Here is a 21540-nt window from a genome sequence, read left to right as displayed (position 1 = left end):
TGGGAGTTGGCTGAAGGCTACTGAGGAGTTGGCCAGACCCATGTGGCACCCAGAAACCTAACCTGGGCTTAGGTTTATCACCACAATCATCTGGGGAATTGATAAAATGGATTCTTGAGCCTCACCCTAGATATTGGGATTCTGTTAGACCGGGGTGAATCCTGGACTCTCAGTCAAACACTTTCATGTAAAATCCTTCCCTAATCTTAATTTTATCAACCAACAGCAGAAGCTTGTGTTAGGCTACATGAGTTGAATGAGCTGGAGAACTGCTCCACATCCCTTGAGAGGAATTTTCCTAATGAACTGGCTAAAAAGGGCCAAGGAACCCCAAATCCAAGGGTGAAAATTTCTGGGCAGGCAGCTTGTTAGTCTCTTGGGCCATCACTGCCTGTCAACACGATTCTGCTCCTAAAACTTCCCTGCCTTCCCACCTAGCCCACCCATTCCTCCCCCATGCTGGCTCTTTACCATTTGGTATCATTTGCCAAATGTTTTGGTACTTGAACCAAAGAAACAACTAATTCTCAGCTAACATTTAAAGCCATTATTGCTCCTGAAAGATTCAGCAGTGAACTTACTGCCCATCCTTCAGTGAATGTCCCCTAAGCAGTCGACTGCTTAGGAGATGGTGCTCGATTCTGCAAAGGGAAACAGAGGAGAGGCAGCCACCAGAGCACACGGCCTCTTCCTCCACTTCCCTTCATGCTGGTTCATCACTGAATGGCTCGGGTTTCCTTTCTTCCTGTTTCTTCCTTCCTGAGAAACCTAAACATTCAATAATAAACGATTACAAAAAATCAGGTTGATCTTAATAAATGGGGAGACATTCCATGTTCTAGAGTGGGATAACTTAATGTTGTAAACATGTCAATTCTATTAGCAGATAGAGAAATACACATAAAAATGAGATATAATTTTATATCCATTAGAATGTCAAAAAGAGAAAGCTGGATAATATTCTGTGTGGGTGGGATGTGGGGTTATATATGCATGCTGGCGTGGTGCAGCCGTTCTAGGACCATCTGGCAATAATTAGTGAAATTATATATATGACCCACACATTCTGCTCTGGGTATAAATCCCAAGAAAGTTTCACATGACTACAAGGATATTCGCTGAATTGTTATATATGGAGGGGAGGTGCAAAGCAACTTGGGTGTTCATCACTAGGAGAGAGGGGAGGTAATAGTGGAAGAATCCTATCATGGAGTATCACACAGCAGTTCGAAGCAAGGGAATAGATGCTACTGTGAACAATGTAGTTGAATCTTATATAAGGCTTAATGAAAAAAATGATATATTAACATGATCATTCATATAAATTAGAAATGCATGCATATAAAACAATGATACCTGTATTTTGCAATAACATGCACAAAAAGATATACCATTGACAGAGTTGCCTGTGGGATGGGGGAGGGGAGCAGAAGGAAGTGCAGGGATAAATGAAACGAACCTTGGCATGGGTCAAGGTTGATGTGCCAAGAATTGAAGATTTGGATGACTTCACTCCTATGCACCTGAGCTGCTACACACATACACACATGAAAAAATATGGCTTGTCCATATGATGAAATCGGAATATTTGTGATTTAATCTTAAGCAAAAGAACAGGTTACCAAATAGCATGCCCATTATTATTTAAGTATCTGGAAAAATAAAAATATATACAAAAATTATAGAATGACAGAGGGGGATTGCAGTGATTCAAACATTCTTCTTTTTGCTTATCTATAGACCACATATTCAGCAACAAAGAGAAAATGAGTTTGTTTGTTTTTTTTTTTTTTTGGAAGACTTCTTTTTTGTTTTACAAAGGTAAAAGAAGAAAACAGAGGTTATTAGTTGTCAAAATTTACGGTACTCAAAGAGCACGGGTAGTCTGTTACTGAGGCTTTGTGTCTTCAAATGCAAATCCCCTAACCCACGCTTATGGGTTGCCTTTTCCTTGAGAAGACTAAGGGGGTCCTACTTGCTCTAAGGTCCCCCACTTGAACGGGCAGAGGGGCTGGGACTCCATTACAGGGGGAGCTGCCCTGGCCATGGCTGGTGGGCTTCCACAGAAACTGCCTCTGGCCCCAAGCTGAGTCAATATCACTCCAGCCTGTGAAAATTACTTCAGCATATTATTGTTTAATGCAGCATATATATTTCAAAGGGACAGCATTTTTAGGCAAAAATTTGTATTTAGATAGGTTAGGGCTTCAGGATATGGCAATGCCAGCCTGACATATGAAGACGTTGTAGCTGCAACACGCTTGCTTCAGGCTGGGCACACATCTTCATTCTTCACCCCCCAGCTGCTGACAGCCATTTCGCAGCAGTGCTTAATGAAACAGTGGATGAATATTTGTTAGAGACTTTCAGCTTTAAAATATTAATAGACTCTTTGTAAAACTGTGTGGGATGATAACTAGTAACCATATGCAACAGATCTTTCTTTTTCCACATCTGAACAGACTTGGGTAACATGTTACAAAGTATATGGACAGATTCCCTTTTTGACGTGCTTGTCTGCACTTGGGATTGACAGACCCACTGTCAGCATGTGATATTATAAGACAGGGTGACCTAGTCTTTTGGAATAATGGTCCCAGAAATCAGGGAGACGCTGCTGCCTCTTAGGAGAACTGGTGCTATGAGGCAACTGAACCATAATAGGATTTGAACCTGGGCCAGACTGATTGGCTATCAATTTGCAAAACATAATGAAATCAAAGTTCAACAAAGCGTTGGTCATTTCTAGCTTTTCTAGACCTATGAGAAGTGTATGATATTAACCAGAGTAGTAGGTATTGAAAGAAAGGAATATCACAAAAATGATTGCTCTGAGGAATGATTTTAAAACATACTGGTAGAAAGGAAATATTTAGAGAAACACCCTCCCTTTGAGTTCCTTAATATCAGGCCTACATTGAAGGAAGCAAATCTCTGTAGTTAATAGAGCTGCACTTTTTCATGTTACATTTGTGTTGTGAACTGAAAATACTAGATGGGAAATTGCCTTCTGATTAATTAGAATTAATAAAGGAATCCTATTAGGGAGAACTATTAGTTTCCTTGGCTCATGGTTTCCCACCAATCACCAGATTTGTAATTTAATGCCAAAAAACTTTTTTTTGCACATCAAGGAAGAAGAAATGAGATGGTTTAGATCATTCACAGAGGGGCTTGAATCCAAATTCAGTTTCATGACTCCTGGAAATATCTAGAAAGGTCAAGAGGTTTTTAGAACCAGACAAATCTGGATTCTAATTAAACCTCTCTTTATAGGCTGCACATCAAGCAAGTCACATAGTCTGTCTAGGCCTTGGTCTCCTCATCTGCAAATTGGGGGTGATACCACCACCACCACCCCCCACCCTGGTTTGAGGAGAGTGTCGGGGCACACATGAGATGGCGGCTGAAAAGCATCTTGTCCAGTGTTAAGCTTATTTATACAAGGTTCTCTATAAAAGTTTAGATTGCTTCCTTCCTTCCTGATAGTTTCCATGGGTTTTAAGTATGAGCTTTTAAGTATGGCCAAGGACTTCCAGCTGAAGAAACGCTAATCATCATAGACTTTAGCTGTAGACAAATTTGGGTGCAGATAATGATATTATCTGATAACATGCCTCCCCAGTGAGAATTACCTGCCTCTCCCATCCACTTACTAGAAACTGTTTCTCAGGACCCTCCCTAGAGATTTTTGAAACAGTGAATCTGGGATGGGTCCTGGGATTTTGTGTTTTTAACAAATAACCCAATTGATTCTTATCTTCCAGTAAGTTTGGGAAATAGTGATAAACCAGAGGTTTTCAAACTTGAGTGTGCAAACAAGTCACTTGGGGATCCTGTTACAAGGCAGGTTCTCATTCAGCAGGTCTGGGGTGGGGCTGAGGTTGTGAACGCCTAACTAGCTCCCAGGGGATGCTGAGGCTGCTGCTCTGAGAACCACATTCTGAGTTGGCAAGTGTCCTCAAAATACTGGGCCCACAGTCACATAGGAGATTTCTTCAAGATCCGTTAGCGATGGTTTCACTTTGAGGAAGGTGAGTGAGTTAAGCAGAATAACGTATCAACCTCTGGGTAGGGAATTTCTTCAACCTTGCTTGGCTACACATTGGAAACACCTAAGGAGGTTATTTTGTTTGTTTGCTTTTATTATTGATGCCTGGTGGAGTGGGCAGGACGTTAGAAAAGGCCAAGCATCTGAGTCACCTAAGAGCTTGTTAGACTCTCAGAATTTTTGGCCACACCCCAGACCTTCTGAAGCAGAATGTGCAAGACCCCAGTGAATCATGTATACCTTAGAGTTTGAAGTACACTGCTCTGAAGGCAAACATCTTTTTTCTCTTATGAGTGCTATACTGTTGATGCCAAATTTGATTGCCCCATGTGCATGTGTTAGACCAGTTGTTGTTTTGTTTTGTTTTAAAGAAGTGATTTTTCTCCTTACCTTAATTCTGAACTTACAGTTATGAATTATCCGGTCCTCTGGGTAGTTATGCCCCCACATCCCCTCAATCCTATTCCAAAAGAGATACTTTGTCATTTCTGCAGGCTGCACAGCACTGCACCTACATTGTAGTCATAAAAGTTTATTAAGAATGATGCCTTGGACTTAAAAGAAAATTTACCTCCCTCACAGTTTGTTAGGAAAATACCATCCCCACATACACATATTTAACTACCCTTGCATTAAAATCTATCCCAGATAATATAAAATAACACTGGTCAGATGCTTAGACTATTGTACAAGAAATTATGCCTCAGATCCACAGGAGGATGGTTTGTCCAGGGTCATCAGGCCCTTTAATGACCTCATTCATTTTCCCTAGTCTGGACCAGGTTAAGTACTTTTAAAACTCCAAACTTTTCACTTGTTTTCATTAAAAACTTTATCTTTTGCATTCTTTCTGAATAGGTTGCTTATTTAACAGCTATTGCTGTGGCAAGTGGCTGTGATTGTCTCTGTGATATGTGTGCTTAATATCTTTTGTTGGCTTTTTCTTTTACAGTGAAAACTAGCTTTTATGCAAAGCATTGTATAAAGTACCATGAAAATGATATTTCCATAATTACATTTTAAAAAAGATGTATCTTAGCAGAGTGGATTCCTATCCTATTCCTAAGCAGGATACTACATCATGCAAACAATGAAAATCATTATGTCATGATTGTGTCCTCTTTCATCTTGTAACTTATAGTGCAGCAGAGGCAAGTCTAGTCTAATGTAGAAATTAGATGTGCAGGGCTTTGGAGTCAGATCCCTTGAGTCCCAGTCCCAGCGCTGCCAATCACTAGGGGAAGTCACTTTACCTCTGACTCTTGGTCTCCCCGTCTATAAAATGAGGCAAGAACACATAGCTCAATGGGCATGGAGATTACATGAGACAACGTTTGGTGCATGGTAAACACGTCACGATTGGCATCCACTACTAACATTTCCTTTCTCCTTCAAGTTCAGCAAACATTTACTGACATTCCCTATATGCCTGGTACTAGAAATAAAAACAAATTAGACATGGACTCATGGAACTTGGGAGTTTAGTAAAGAAGATATACACACTTAAAGAGATAATTCCAAAGCAATGCAGAGTCCCATAGGGTAGAGGTACAGGAAGGCAAAAAGGATGGGCCCACAGGCTGGCCATGGCTTCTTCAGATGCCCGAACCCGGCATAAAGGCTGAGCTGGGGTCAGGCAGGCTAAGATGAGAAGAGCAAGTTCAAAGAGCTGGGCTTTATCCCCAAGAAAATGGGAAATACTTGAAAGTCTAAAGCAGCGTAGTAAAATGGGGCGCTTTGCATTTGAGAAATGTCTCTTTTGGGACACTGTGCAAAACAAACCGGAGGGGGCAAGAGCAGAGGCAATGAAAACAGCTGGGAGGCTGCTGAAGTCATCTGGGTGGGAGGATATTAGAAACTAAACCAAGGCTGTTGGTAGCAGACTGGTGAAGGGGGATGGATTGCAGAGAGGAGTATTTGTGAAATCAGTGGGACTTGGTGATTATTTAGATGTGAAAGGAGAAAGAAGGGTTTAGGTAGAAGGCTTGGATCTGGCTTGAGTGGAAGAGGATTATGAGGTCATTTTTGGCCATTCTGAGTTCATGGTGCCTGAGGAGGAGCCAAGATGGAAATGGACATGAGGGAATGGGAAGTCCAAGGAGAGCGGCTGGAGAGAAATGCCACAGACAAGAATGAGCTCAGGGAAACACCAACATTTAAGGGACAGGTATCCAGAGGTAGAGGAGGGGGACTCCTCAAAAGAGACAAAAAGGAATAGGTTAAAGCAGCAGCTTGCTAACTGGGAGACAGGAGTGTCAAGGAAGACTGACGTTCAAGCAGGAGGTGGTCTGGAAGTGATGTCTGGAAAGGTGGGCTTCTGGGGTCACTGGTGCCCTTCGCCAGAGCAATATCAACGGCATGGTGTGCAGAAGCCAGAATGCAGTGGAGTGAGGAGTGCTGTGAACTGTGGAAAATAGCACATGTAGACTATTCTTTTTGGAGTCAGCTAAGAAGGGAAGGAGGGGAAAGGCAAGGTCAAGGAAAGGGTTTTCCGAGAGGACAGAAACAGGAAGGGAGGAAAATAGAGAGGCGAGGGCAGACAATGGTAATGGATGGTGGAAGGTCTCAGGGGAAGCAGAGGGGGTGGTGTCACACGGACTGAGACTGTACGGAAGATGGCAAGTGCTGCGGAAATTGGTAAGTTCTGAGGGCAAGGAAGAAGTTTGGTAGAAAAAAATAGGACAGAGGTAGAAGCATTCATCTTGAAGAATGGTCTGAATATGTGTAAATTAAAAAAAACTTAGCAAACCAGTCCACCCAGCAAAAAGCAATCTGCAAAAATCCACGCTTTCCATAATATAGTTATATTCAATACCATTTTTGGAGGTGGTATGTATATGTGCATGTGGGAAAAAACTTAGTCATTATCTTTCATGCTAAATTTTTATTTCAATGTTATGCAACTGCATAAGTATAAATATTTGTCCAATATACAACAATTATGACATCCATAGGGAATTTCTTAAAAGAAAATAAGACTGCAAACACTTTATTGCACAGATCCTAACTTTTAAGCTGGTAAATATACAGCTGGGAGAACTACCAAGGAACACATCTTACAATCACATGGAGACCGACCAACTAGAACACAGGAGGATTTTCTACCAGCTGATTGGAGAGGTTTACAACAACAAACAGGTATTACATGAATGCAACCTTAAGTACTCTTTACTCATTCAAAATGCAAAACAAACAAACAAACAAACAAACATTTGGCAAAAATGATAATACACTATACAAAATATACATAAAAATATCATTTGTAAACAAGCAGCTAGTTGTGCTTTAAAGGAAACTGGACAGTTAAAAGCAAAGGCTGTAAACCATGAACTACCTTCCCGATAGACCTGTCTCGATGCCTGAGTGCAGAGAGACTGGGTTGTGACAACCTCCAAACACAGATAAGTATTATAAATGTTGAGACCGCTTTTGAAATCCATTTATGTTCTTGTAAAGTATTTGCTTCTACCACAGTTTTACAACGTAGTGATGGGAACTGGCTGGAGGCACACTGAAAAAAAAATTTAGGGGCAAGGAGGAGACTTTTTTCTTTTTGTTGCCATTGCCAACTTATTTTACAAGGAAGCACAACCAAAAGAGTTGATTAAATTATGCCTTTGTTTTAGGAGTGGAGTTTACAGCCTTGCTAGATGATTTACAACCCACAGGGCCATCAGATGACGCTGTGCTTTGATGAACCATTTTATAGCCTGAAGATACTAAGATATCCCCAAGGGAGTTTGGGTGCTGGATTAGTTGTTTATTGGTGAATTTTTTTTCTCTTCGGCAAAACAAAACAAAACAAAACAAAAGAGCCTGCTATAGATCCCAAGCAACTTATAAATACGTATCTGTGTGTATTTTCTCTTAGTGCCTTCATACTTAATGTCAGCAAGTGCCTCTTACAATACAAAACAAGCCACCAGAAAAATTGCAATGACAACAACAACAAAAAACAAACAAAAAGGAATACCTCAGCACTAAGATGATTTGACAAATTCTACGTATCCCACGGTATACAAAATTTAAATAAGGCTTAGCAAAAGTAAAAAGGACAGTCACATTCAAGCACCAAATAGCTCCAACAAGTCTCTTTGTTACAAAAATGCTGCTCTTTATTAATACAGTATTTTTTGCATACAAATAAAGAGATCATGTTATGAAATGTATAGAGCTACTCAATGCGCCAGAAATGAATGTGAAACCCAGGAACTTGCTAAAAACAGCAAGCTTCATCTACAACGTAAGGCCCCAGCTATGTATTAAAATGTATCTGATGTCCTGATTATTCCTTAATATTTATGCTATGATGCCAAAATCCACCCCCCTTCTTTTCCTTAAGAAAGCAAATTTAAACCCCCTTCCAATGGCTGATGCTTATTACTCAACCTAAGTACTAGCGGGTTTGTGTGCGGTCAGTAATGTTCCTTTTTATTCAAGAGCAGGGCTGGTGCAGGACTACCAAGAAATGTGTGCTTCTTGGACTTGTGACTCACAGCATAAAGGCCTGAGTTTAAGAGCGCTAAAGGAAGGGAAAGAAAGAATAGAAATAAAGCCGATGTGTGTTTGTAGTTCCCGCTCCACCTAGGGTGAAGACCCAACATACCTACCCATAGACACGGACAACTAGCCTTTCAGACAGTTGGACCCAGGATCAAAATATCCATTAGGATGACCGTTCAATGAAAATGGCTAGCTCCATTTGCCTTGGTCATTCCTAACGGAGGAGGATTCCAAATGCAGCGATTAGAGTAGTTCTTTCTTGCTTTAGATCTGGAAATACAGGTAGCCAGATACAGTACTATCAAAATCTCTGGTTAAAAATACTCAAAAAAGCTCACAAACTAATGTAGTTAGGAATTTCTTTCATCTTTAAGTCTGCTTAGAATGTTTTAATGTATAAAAATGTAGCCTTCAAATATCCTCTTAAACACAAACCAAAAACATATGTGTGGATGTGGATATACACAAATATGGGTGTATATATATGTTTTATACATACACACAGTTTTAACCATCTTGCTTCATTATATATTATGATAAGTAAGTGGTAAAGCAAAAATCTTGTTAAAAAAAAAAAGCCGTGGTAATCAACATAATCAGCAGCAAGGTATAGACTCTACATTCAAAACCAAACACATTGTTCGATATCTACAGAGACAATCTTCTTTCGTCAACATCCCTCAGCTGTAAAGGTATTTCTTACACAAACACTATATGGTAACAGTTTTACTGGTTACAACTGGGAAGGCATTTGGAAGAAGGTCCCCTCTTTCTGGCCTTCTCTCTCCCCTGTCCCCTTCCTTAGTGAGGCTCTGAGCTCTGCCTGGAGGACATTCCCACACAGTGCTGGTTTCGAAAGGTAGTCAAGACACAGTTACACATTCAGGCTGGATCTCCACCGTTGTGCCCTGGCATTCGGCCCCATTACGAGGCCTTTTTGTGAGGGCTGCTACGCAAACTGTCTTTCCCCCGCCTCTGCCGCACCACAAAGTCCTTCTCCGAGGAGAGGGTGATGGGGCGGTCAGCATTTGGAGCTGGGGCTGGCTTGGTCATTTCTCTGACCACATTCTGTTTCCTGGCCGTGGGAGGCTGGGCTGGGGCAGGCTCTTTCCCCTTGGTTTCTCCTAGGGTGGCAGTTACTGAGAGGGCCCTGTCCCAGTGGCCAGCTCCGTCCGCCAGGTTCGGGGCGGGATGGTAAGACTCGAGAGTGATGGTGGAGCTCCGAAAGGATGGCAAAGAGTCGCTCTTCGTCATTTGGGTTTTGCCATCCCCCCCTGGCAGGGACTTCCTATGGTCCCTGGTGCTGAGGATGGGTGGCTCAGCCACGCCCCCATTGGCCTTTGCAGAAGCGGTGTCACTGCCGGTTGTGGAGGGCTCTCGAACTCCTGGCCTGGCCTCAGGAAAGCTGGAGGAGGAGCTCAGAGACTTCTCTGGGAGGGTGGCGGACCGGGAAGAACTCTGTCCAGTGGCCGAGGGTGACCGTTTCATGCCACCAGACTTGCCTGACTCGGTCGGTGGCTTCTGGGGACTGAGCCCTTTCCCCTTGGCCTCCGGGAAACCCTTCCCCATTGCCACTGCGGGCTTCTCTGAGCCTTTTGGCCAAGCCTCACTGTGTGCAATGGAAAGGCTGGCCTCGAGCTTCCCACTCTCTGCTGAAACATAAAGTGCTTCGGTGCATTTTTTCCCTTCAGACTTCCTGTCTGCGGTGGTGGCCTGCTGACTTGGGCTCTTGTCTGTCTGTTTACACAGAGGGGGGCAATCCTTCACAGTGGATGGTTTCGGGTGCTTTGGAGATAGGCTTTGTTTTTCACTGACAGTGGGAAATTTCTGGTCTACCGACTCACTAAAACCTGGGTGTCCTTGCCTTGGCAAATGCATGGGTTTCTCCAGCATCTCTGGGGCATGCCCACCACTGGTGGGTTTCAGCTTGGTGTCTAGAGGACCACCTGGGGTCTGTAGTGGGAGGGAGGGACCACTTTCTCCCTGGCCGATCACATCACTAGCTTTGTTCTGGGAGCCCGAGACGGCAGGGAAGACATCCAAGGCCCCCTTACAGCTGCTCTTCCCCTCTCTGCTGGAACTGCCCAGGGGCTGAGGGACAGGCTCTTTGCCCTTGGCTGCTCCAGGGCTCGGTTTCTGTGAGGAGAGGGGCCTGTCTGGGTGCTTAGACTTTGGAGGGCAAGAGTCAGGGCCAGGCCTGGGCTTGTGGCTGCTGCTTTCACTGTTCACAGCAGCAGGCTTTGGAGGGTCCTGGAGGCCCGGGCTGGCTTCTGCAGCAGAAGGCTTCACCCTGGGCTCAATCCTGGGCTCTCCGCCTGAAGAACGGCTTGGCGAACTGCAATGCTGCCGAGTGGCCAGGCTGGGGAGTTCTTTGGCGGTCACTGGGAGTTGAGGGCTACTGTTGAGAGGTCTTTGTAGAGGTTGTTCTTTCCTTTCAGATTCCTTGGGACTGTCTTTCTGCAAAGAAGGGAAACTGGAGGGCTTTTCACTCTTACCACTCTCCATGCCCGGTGGCTGTGGACCCCGCCTGGTGGGAGGAGCTTCCGGCTTGGGTTCCACGGCCCCTCGTGCCTTGCTCGGCAACCTCTCACAAGGAGGCCCAGTTGAGCGCAGAGAGGAGTCCTCTCTGGCCAGGGGCCTCATCTCATCTCGACCTTCTTTGGGGTTTGTTTTTCCACAGGGCCCCCCAGCTTTCTCCGTGGCCTGGGTCTGAGTGTAGAAATCTGGGCGGGCCTTTCCCACAGAAGGGAGATTTTTGGAGTTTTCGCTGGTTTTAGCAGTTTCTGGAGGACTCAGCTCCGTGGAGGGGTCTCTGCGAACATCGGCCCTTGTGGCAGACCGCTCACTTCTGGCTGCAGAAGAATCCCTTTCAGATGCCTCTCTTGGGACCGGCTTCTCCCTCAAGGGGCTACCTTCGGGTTGGAGAGGGTGGCGTGGCGGGGCCGGGTCAGGGCCTGCTGCACTCTGGAGGTTCTGGCCTGGGAAAGGAAGAGGCTTGGTGTCAGGGGTGTGGTCTTGGGGTTTGGAGGGACCACCCTCTCTCCTTTGAGGATGGCTTTCCATGACTGTCACCAGGTTTCTGGCAGCAGGATGGGAAACTTTCCTGTCTCGCTTTAGTTCTGGGTCAGGCTGAGGAGCTGCTGGAGGATTCTGGAAAGCCCAGCTGGGCGGCTGGAACCGAGGCTCAAGCAGGTAGGATTTGTTCTTCTTTAAGCTGGCAGGGCAAGGCTCCCTCTGACAGGCAGAATAGCCCTTGCTGGCACCGCCAGGGAGGACTGGTGGCCCAGATGTTCCCGTGTCACTGCCCAGGCCGTGGCTCTGTGCAGGCTCGGGCGATGGCGGCTCAGTCTTGGAGGCCTGAGGTCCAGACAGAAGAGCAATGTCCAAAGTGCCCTCAATCGGCTTCAGGCATGAAACAGACCTACCTTCCAGCTTATACTCTGACGGGCTTTTCCTGACCGGGGACTCAGGAGCAACCAAGCCTGGCTTTTCTGCTCCGTTTTCCACCCGGCCAGCTAAGGCCTTGAGTGGAACAAAAGAGACAACACTGATCTGAGCTGCATGGGCACTGGTGATAAATACTCGGGCCTCGGGGGCTGGCAGGGTCTCTTGCTGCCCACCCTTGGGCCTGGCTGTGCTCCCCAGTGGGCATTCATGGGAGCTGGGTGCCAACTTGGGCTTTAGCACGGGGCCGAGGCTGTCATCTTTGTCTTCAACTGACATTTTCTTTCGAAGGTAATCAATATTGGCGAGCTTGCTGTCTAACTTCTCACATTGAAGAAACTCCTTGGCCTGTGCAGCCTTCTCGGGGTTTTCAACCTTCCCAGTGCTTGAAACCTTCCCAGCGCTTGAAACCTTCACTCGGTTGGCAGGGTGAGAGAGGACATCGTGGAGGGTGCCGGGGGAGGAGACCCGTTTGCAGTCACAGGTGCCCTGGCAGCTGGCTACGGCCACGTCTGATGTCCCACTTTCGCCGGCCCGCACGCTGGCCTTTTTGTGCAGAGCCTCTTTCAACAGGTTGCCGGAGGACTGGGCCTCCTGCATGGTCACTTTGTTCTCAAAATGACTTGATCTTTCTAAAGCCTTGGGATGTATTTTCTTCTCTCTCTCGTCTAGCCTCAAGGCAGTGAGGTTTTCCAAATCACTGCTGAATCCGTGGGCTTTCTGGTGGGATTCTTGCTTCTCTGGGAAGCCGTCTGGCTTCTTCACCACCACCTTGGCCTTCAGCTTCTCTCGGTCCATGTCGTCCACGGACTCCTGCCTTCCCAGCTTCCGGGAGACGGGGCGTTTCAGGCAGCCCTGCTCCACAGGCCGGGCCCGGCTCAGGGACGGTGCGTCACATACGTTCTCTTCCAGACTCTGCAAGGTCACCTCCCGCTGCGACTGCTCCCGCGGCACCTCCTCCTGGGTCACCTCCAGACTGTGCTTGCGGGAACACAGGTGCTTCTTGTCGCTGCTGTAGGAGGGAGAGAGCTTCTCCTCTGATTGCACGCGCTTGAGCAGGGGAGACCGCGGGGGCTCGGCGCTCTTGGGCCTCACGACGTGTCTGACGATGGTAGGGGGGGAGTGCATTTTGCTGGGAAAAGCTTGGGTGATCTTGGAATTGCCGAGCGAGTGTCCCAGCAGAGGTGATGGTGACCGCTGAGGGGAGGTGGGCTGGGGCGTTGGAGAGGGTGTCCGGGCCAGCGGGGAGAGCGGGATGCTGCCGGCCGACTTCCGCCTTCCAGACCGGTACCTCTGTCCACCGAGTTTGGGTGCCAGACCGTGGAGCGTGCTGGGTCGGATGTGCCCCGACCCCGCTGGAGAATTGGGGGCACTTGAACTTGGAGAGCTGCTCTGGGAGGAATTAGTACCTGTGGGTAAAAAGCAAACACTGTTTTACCTTTTTCTTTCCATACCCCTAGACCATTTTAGGTAAGGTCAGGTAGAGGTCAGTAAACTGTGTCCTCATCTCACTCAAATGAAATAATGCTGGTCAGAAAATCCACCTCCCATGCTAAGGTGTAACCCAGGACTTCTTGTCTTATTTCAATGGCCAGAATATCTTATGACCTCCCTATAAATTCTGCTCTGGATCACTTACAGCCTCTACCTGCTTTCCTGAAGCTGGAATAAGCTTCATGATTTCAGGACCTGAGATGGTGTCTTTTGCATCCCTCTGACTCTCTGTCCTGGCCGGAGACTCACTCACCGGACGGGAAGTCAGGAGTGGAGCGATAGCTCGGTGTCGGAGACCGGGGAGACAAGCTGTGAGTGGGGGAGCCCGGCAGGCTCTCTCCCGAGGACAGGGATCGGTTCAGGCAGGAGAAGCTCCGGCTGGTATGGAGTAAGGGAGAAGGCTGCTTGGCTAGTTTTTTGAAAAGGGATCTCCTCCTAGAGGGAAACAGGAGAAAAGGGATCGGAAGACAAACCAGACCAACTCATCCCCAATGTGCTTTCAGAACTAACTACTCCTGGCTCCCATAATATCAATGTATTCAGTTCAACAGCTAACTCTGTGTCAGAGACATTCATTTTAATGACCAGGAGACCACTTTTATATTAAAAAACTGCTTTTATGGTTTATAAAGAAATATTCTTTGATAGCAGTACAATGGAGGCTCTCTCAATTCCAAACCCTTTAAGAAGAGCTGGGAAGATAGAAAAATGTAATACTAAAAACGGATTTTTTGCTAATTTGCTAGGTTTATGAGGAGGATGGTTTTTGCCTGAAAGCTTCTGAATTATGCCCATAAATACATTGAAACTATTTAATTAAGAGATAATGCAGAGTAAATCTCTGGAAGGAAGACCATTGTCTTGGACTAGAATTCTTTAAGGGTGATATACTGGGCAGGGGCTTTATCTATTGAGCCTGTGTGCTGTGCTTGTTCGATTGTGGACTCGTGAATGTTCTTAATGACAATGTGGGCTGCACATTTAAATAGAAACACCCAGAAAGGTAAAGCTGAAGCTTTTCATATCAGCAGGACAGCAGGTATGGAAGCACATGCACCTTTAGTGCTCAGTTAGCACATCTTGCAGCAGAAAGCACAGCTCTAAGTGGCTTATAACTGCATGTCCCTCTGCACTAAGTTCTTTCACCATCAGATAAGCGTAACTTACCCCTGGTGAGCTTAAACAGAAAGTTTAAATACTGTTACCCCTTGAAACAATTTATTCTACATGAGTTAAAGCACTATCAAAATATAAAACACAACATAAAAGAGAAGGATCCCAGAACTTGTGTGTGTGTATGTGTATTATTTTAAGCAAAGTAATGAACATGGTTAGGTTAAAAAGTCAAATAGTTCTATAACCTTATAATGAAAAACAGAAACTCCCCTGCTCTGCTTTTTCCCCAATCCCCAGAGAAACCACTTTCTACTCTTTCAGCTATTTTCCTATGTGTCTGAATATTGCTCAATAAAGTGCTCACATTACTATTCTCTAGTTTTTCAGTTTTAGAAATTATCTGTTGATACCCTACTACATATGATTAAGTTCTCTGATACAACCCTCTCCTACCTTTCAACAAAATATACTTTCCCTTTTCTATTTCTCCTGATATAGTTAGATCAAAACTTCTGGTTAGAAAAAGGTTTGGTCTTGTCTTTATTTTACATTATAAATATTGTCCACACTGGACCATGTGAAATACAATTAGATTTCCTTTCTTGTATAACTTCGTTTTTCTTGGAGTTAATGAATCACTTACTTTTTCATTTGCCATTTTTCTACATTTCTATCAGCAAAAAAAAAAATCCTCTTAATATGATCTGATGCATCACACCCAAGTGGTTAAAAGAAGGAATACTTTGCTTTGTACATCCAGAGAACTGCCTTGCAAGAAATATTCCTACCAGGAATACACACAGCCATCTTGCCAGTGTTGGTATAGAGTACAAAGATACTCATCATTGCTTCCTGTTTGCAATTCAGTTGCAAACAATGCATTCGATTTTCAGGCAGTAAAATAAAATCCTTTTATTTCTATGCTTATTTGGAAGCTTTAAAGACATAGTTATTTTAGAACATCCAGCATTTAAAAAATAACAACTGTCTGGTTTTAGATAATGCAAAGGACAATATTAAATGTAGATTCAACGTTAAAAACCGCATGAAGATCCATTTCCTCATATCCAATTCCATTGAAATGAGGTCTTCAGGCTTAAGAAGCAGCAAAGGGCTTTTCACTGCATCCACATATGGTAAAGGCAACCTAAATTCTTTGACAATGTAAATATGTAAATCCTTACTATGAAAAAGAATGCTGTTGTGAATATGAACTTTAATATATAAATACATGTGAACCATACCATAAAATCTCAGAGAAATACATCTTTCTAACAGGTAAACATTTAAACTAAGTAGAAAATAACTTATCTCCAACATGGGCTAACACCAAATTCTCAAAGAATATTGACATAACTAACCTTTCTAGACTTTCTTTCTTCTTAGATTTCTTACTCCGCCTCACCATCCGGCTCTTATAGCTGTTTCTCCTGGCTGGTCCTGTTTTGATTGATGTGTTTTCAAACGGGGTAGTAGTGATTGACACCTTATTTCCACTCTGTAAGAAAGAGTGAGGTGGTATTAAAGAGAAATGCCATGGTGAAACAATATCAGGGCAGAGATAAGGGCTTCAAAGTAAAATAAATAGGAATATATATGGCCTTCCTTTCCTAAATAAGCCTTCAGTGACGTACTGACAGTATACAAACCTGGTGGAAGGCAAAAAGTGAAGCTGATTTAAGAGGGTCAGCTCTGAAGTCCACAGATCTGAGTTCAAATCCAAGCTCTGGGACCTCAGCAGGTTGCTCACCATCCTTAGACCTCCCTCCCTTTCCTGTACTACCTAACAATATAATCACACCCATCTCATAGGGCTCATCTGAGGATTAAATGAGAGAAAGTTTGTAGAGCCTTTAGCACCAACTATGTATGACACGTGGAAAGGGCTCTATAAATAACAGTTGTCTTCATCCATATGTATTAAGTATGAATGTGCCCAGAGAACTGTCTGCTCTTGGTTGATATTTTTTTCTTTTCTCTCTCTCTTTTTTTTTTTCTTTCTGTTTTCCTGTGGTCTAGAAATCATAGACCATCAAAACCGAATGGAACTTTTATTTTTAATTATTTTAAAAGGTTCTTGTTCTATTGCCATAAAATCTGTCAGCTTGCAGAGCCAGGAAAAGTTTATGCCAGTAGAATTATGGAACAGCCTCTCTTTAACCAGGTCACACATGGTGAGATAAGTCCCGGTGGGTTTCTGGGCCCTTTCACTCAATCCTGGGACAGGGGCTTACTCAGCAGGCCCTGGGGAGGGATTTGTGAGTGGAGTCAGAAGCCAGGCTGAGGGGTACCCAGAGCAGGCAGGCAGGACTGAACTCTGTCACCCCAGCATCAACAACCTCTTCTTGAATTTCTTAATAACCAGGGGAGAAATATGTCCTTTCAAAGTCAGAGACAGCCTTGATTACCTTGAAAATACTAGAAGTATAAGGAGAAGGACCTTTTTAAAGGATTGTGCCTGGCAGACACCTAGCAACTCAGCTCTAAGTGGTTCTAAGTTATGGGTGTTAATTATTTTTAGAACCGGGACCAAAAGAATAGGGAATGACTGTTTTAAGGCTAATGCCTCCGTTTTTCTGCCCCCTGATTTGGGAAGTAATACATGCCCATTGTAAGAAGAAACCAGTAATGTGTAAATGAAAATATAAAAATTATTGAAAAACCTACTACTCAGCTACCAGTGATAATATTTCAGTATATTTCCTGCTGGGGATTTTTTTGTGTGTGTACATGTATTTATATAAGTGCACAAATATGCACATATATAGATACACTTCATAAACACAATTTTAATCTTACTATTACAGTTTTATGTTCTGTTTCTTTCATCTCACCCTACATAATTTGGTTAAAATTTGTCTCCATTAAGTATTCTTTAAAAACATGCTTTCTATTGGTTGCATAATATATTCCAATAGATGAATAAATCAAAATATATTAAACTTTTTCTCTATTGCTATTATTTTCCATTTTTCAATTCTTTTAAGAGTTGAAATAAATATCTTTATCTATAAACCATTGTCCTAAACTCTGACATTTTCCTTAGGTATGAAATTAGATCCAATAAACTGAATCAAAGGTCTACCTAAATTTTTTTTGAAGACTTTGGATACATTTTGAAACAATGTTTTACAGAAGGGTTGTGTCAATTTATAGTCTTGCTAGCAGCACTAGAATAACTATTTTATCACAAGCTTAGAACCAAATCTAAACCAATTTTATAGGTAAAATTATATCTTGTTTTTATCTTCATTTTTTGACTACTAACAAGACTAGATGTTGTCTCATTTACTTTGTTTATATGTACTTCTTTAGAGAATTATTTGTTCATGTTTTAATCCATTTTAATATTGGAAAGTCTTAGCATATTATTATTGATTTTAAAGAGTTTTTTAGATATTAAGAATATATAATCTCCTACCTAATGTCATATTTGTAGGAAATTTTTTAGGGAAATGGGATTTGAACTTGAACAAGAGAAAAATATCTTTTTCTCTTTAAAATAAATTATATATTCCATATGCAAATACAAAAACTTTAAAATAAACCTTTATCTAATAATAGAAACTGACATCCTATTTATTCTTTAAACGGAAAATCCAGCTTGTAAGTATGTAAGATCTACCAATGAAGGTTCTTTAGCATGGGGTCGTCTCTCACAAGCTGAGTGAGGCCATGCTGACAATTTTGGTTTTCTGATATGCCTTAGGTAAATGAAAGGGACAACAAACTTGATTCAAAGTTCATCTGTTATTAAAGTCCTCTCAATCCTTTTCCACAGTCATATACAGAGTGGACATTCAGAGCGATAATGATCATTGGAATTTTTTCCGTTGCATGAGCCACTTGAGCCTGAATCCTATTATATCCTTTTCTAATACAATCAGCACTGACTTTTGTATCTTTACTAAGAGGCCAACACATTTCATTTTTAAAGAACTTTTCAAATATACTCTCTTACTTTATTTTCACAACCACCTCAATGAGGGTTGTTTTGAAAGGATCTGAAAGGTGAGAAGTGATCATTATCCCTGCTTCATAGACAAGAAAAACAAATTCAGGAACACTGAGATCTGTCTCCAAGTTCATGGCTCAATGGAAGCCTAGACCGACTCCCCCCTAAACCCCCCACCCCAATGCCCTTCCTACCAAACTACACTCATTATAGGCAGGGAATACCCTTACCCTCTCCACCCATCTTGTGTCCAGCAAAGTGCACAGCTCAAAGGTACTTAATGAATCAGGTACTTGAAAGACAGGACAAATGATCAAAGTATCAGTCCATCAAGAAGAAATAAAAGTGATACAAAAGTATCAGAAACACTGTATAAGACAAATAGAAATACTGAACATTTCTCATCAGAAAACAGTAAAGTTTGGGCTTGCTAAATCAGAGCAAATCACTATGCTTTGTACAATTGTCCCTTTCTCCTATAAAAACCAATTCCAGTTTTCTCTTTCTTGTTTTTGCATATGACCATTCCAGAGGACAGTTCTTTTGACTTATGGAAATAAAGGAAAAGATGACATCCTTAGAGAGCACCACAGACACAAAGGATACAAAATGCAAATACTTGTTTGGAAATATTAATGATTAAGACAATGCTAAATGATTGGAAGAATAACTTTACAAAGAATAGGCAAGAACTGTGAAGCCTGCCACCTGGTGGACCCTTTCAGCTACAGCAACAGTGACCTAAACTCGGCTCAGTGTGGCTTACTGGGGTCATTTGCCTCCAACTTCTTTTAAAGAATGAGTGATATCTTAGAGAGATTCTGTGGCACTTGTTTAAAAAAATAACAAAAACTTGGTGCCTCTAGACTGTTAAATGTTCAGTAAGTTCTCTTTTACTATAAACTTCTGGTGTGATTACTACATGGTACGAGGGAAATTATTTTAAACTGCTGAACTGAATACGATAGCAAAAGTGAGGATATTCTATTTATTCTCTCAGTCTTGCTATATGACAGCTTATCGGCTGGCCTCAGGTACCTCACTGAGCTAGATATTAGTTTCACTGCGTACCTGCACCCCAGCCCTAATTCACACCCCTTACAATGCAGTTCCAGCCATCTTGAACACTTTATTCTATAAGTGAACCTAGGCTCCAACCTCACTGGTCCACTCATGTATCTTCTGTCCTTGCATTTTTACATATCCTTTTCATTTTGCTTAGACTGCCCTGTACCCCCTTTCCATATACTGAATCTCTACCCATCCTTCAATGCCCTGCCTGGACAACCCTCAATTGTTTGCCCATCCTGGTGGAAAGCAATCTCTTCTTCTTCAGAACTTCTGCAGTATTACCAGTCAGCTCCCTATGTTTAACACTTTGATTGCAGGCTGGTATTACCATTGTAAACCAGATGTTCCTCTGTAAACATCGTATCACCAGCTTTGGACATCAGAGTCCTCACGCATGGGGCAGTGTGGTGTCGGAGTTGAAAGCACAGGCTCTGCAGCCACACTGCCTGTGTTATTCAAATCCTCTTTTCCTTCTTAGCAGGTAACCATGAGCTGCTTTGTTAACATCTCCCTGCTTTAGCATCTTCATCTGTAAAATGGGGACAATTATATTTATAGTACCTACATCTCAGAGTAATTTTGAGGATTACATGAGTTTATTCATGTAAAATGCTTAGAACAGAGACTGGCAGGTGGCAAGTACTCCCTCTCTATAAGCTATTATTCTTATGTGTCATTTGCTGTGCAACCTTGCAATAGTTAGCCCAATGCAATGCACAAATCAGGGGCTCAGCAAATATGTGAAGATGGTAAAAACACTGTCATCTGACAGTCTCCATTTTTCTATCTAGAGGCTGCGCAGAGTTCATGGAAAGGAACTTCTGAAGCAGGGGCTGGCAAAGTTTTAGGGCTTCTCTTATGGATTGGGAATTTAAACTAATGCTATGCTAAGAAAGCAAGATGACTGGATGTAAAGTATCCTGGATTAGAGAGGTTAAGCCAGGCAGGCTATCATATGAACAGGAGAGATGACTGGGTCATCATGGCCTCTACTCACCACTGTAGCGGGTAGAGAAAGAATTTGGTCCATTAAAAGAAGTTCTTTTATAAAGACTGATGCTACTGAAAAGCTGAACAGAGATGGTTAACTCCTTGTGGCAGGATAGATTTGAAGCAAAGCTGAAGGAGCACATTTTAAGGGATTCACATATCCAGTGGGAGCTGAACTGGATAACCCTGAGATTCTATAATCGCATGGACATAGGAGGCTGAGTGACTTAGGATGGGTCTCTCTGTACATGTTAGTTGGCCCTTCCATACCTGGTTCACTTTGAAAATGTGAGGGTAAATGAGACCAAATATGAAGCTGTGAAAGATGGAAAATGCTTGCTATGTTCTTATATTCCAACAGAATGTATTTCTAAACATACACACACACACACACACACACACACAGCCCTATGTGATAGGTCTTTCACCTTTTTCTAAGGGTGGCTTGACATTTTATAAAGACGTTTGCAAGTATAAAACATGTAAACAGCATCTGAGGATTCTAAAATACAGCTACTACCCTGAGGTTAAGCCAGTGATAGCACACAAGAGCCTGGTGTTGATACCAGTCACTTGACTCACTTTGTCCAAGAATCGTTGGTTAAATTTGGAAGAAATCTGCCTGATTACACAGCTCACTGAGAAGATAATTAAATCCCTTGTACCCTCTTTGTTTCATTACCCCTCTTGAGTGTTTCCTTTATGAACCCGAGGCGGGATCCTCTGCTTGGATTTCTGACAGAGCACGGCTTGGCTTAGAAGGGGGCCAACAGCTCACACTTAAATATTGGCGTTCAAGCAATTTCAGCGGCACGCACTGCCTAGACCCAGGAATACAGGGTTCAGGTTGTGGAAAGTGCTCCTCAACCAGATGAGGGCAAGGTGTTATAAACAGGAACACTGAATTCTGCTAAAA

General features: G+C 43.1%; 1 protein-coding gene across 13 annotated transcripts in view; it reads right to left on the bottom strand.

Moving 5' to 3' along the window:
- Positions 1-6920: 6920 nt before the first annotated feature.
- The window catches only part of MAST4 (microtubule associated serine/threonine kinase family member 4), a 674031-nt gene continuing 659411 nt past the window's right edge, over positions 6921-21540 (bottom strand). For all 13 annotated transcript variants that reach the window (XM_037801729.1, XM_037801730.1, XM_037801731.1 and 10 more), the window contains 3 exons: positions 15970-16106; positions 13746-13927; positions 6921-13407 (listed from right to left, as the gene is read on the bottom strand). In XM_037801729.1, the coding sequence (XP_037657657.1) occupies positions 9479-13407; positions 13746-13927; positions 15970-16106 (4248 nt within the window). In that variant the 3' untranslated portion in view covers positions 6921-9478. The remainder of the gene's footprint in view (positions 13408-13745; positions 13928-15969; positions 16107-21540) is intronic.

The sequence above is a fragment of the Choloepus didactylus genome, chromosome 13, assembly GCF_015220235.1.
Source record: "Choloepus didactylus isolate mChoDid1 chromosome 13, mChoDid1.pri, whole genome shotgun sequence".
NCBI classification, from domain to species: domain Eukaryota; kingdom Metazoa; phylum Chordata; class Mammalia; order Pilosa; family Megalonychidae; genus Choloepus; species Choloepus didactylus.
This window is presented reverse-complemented; position numbering and strand designations above follow the sequence as displayed.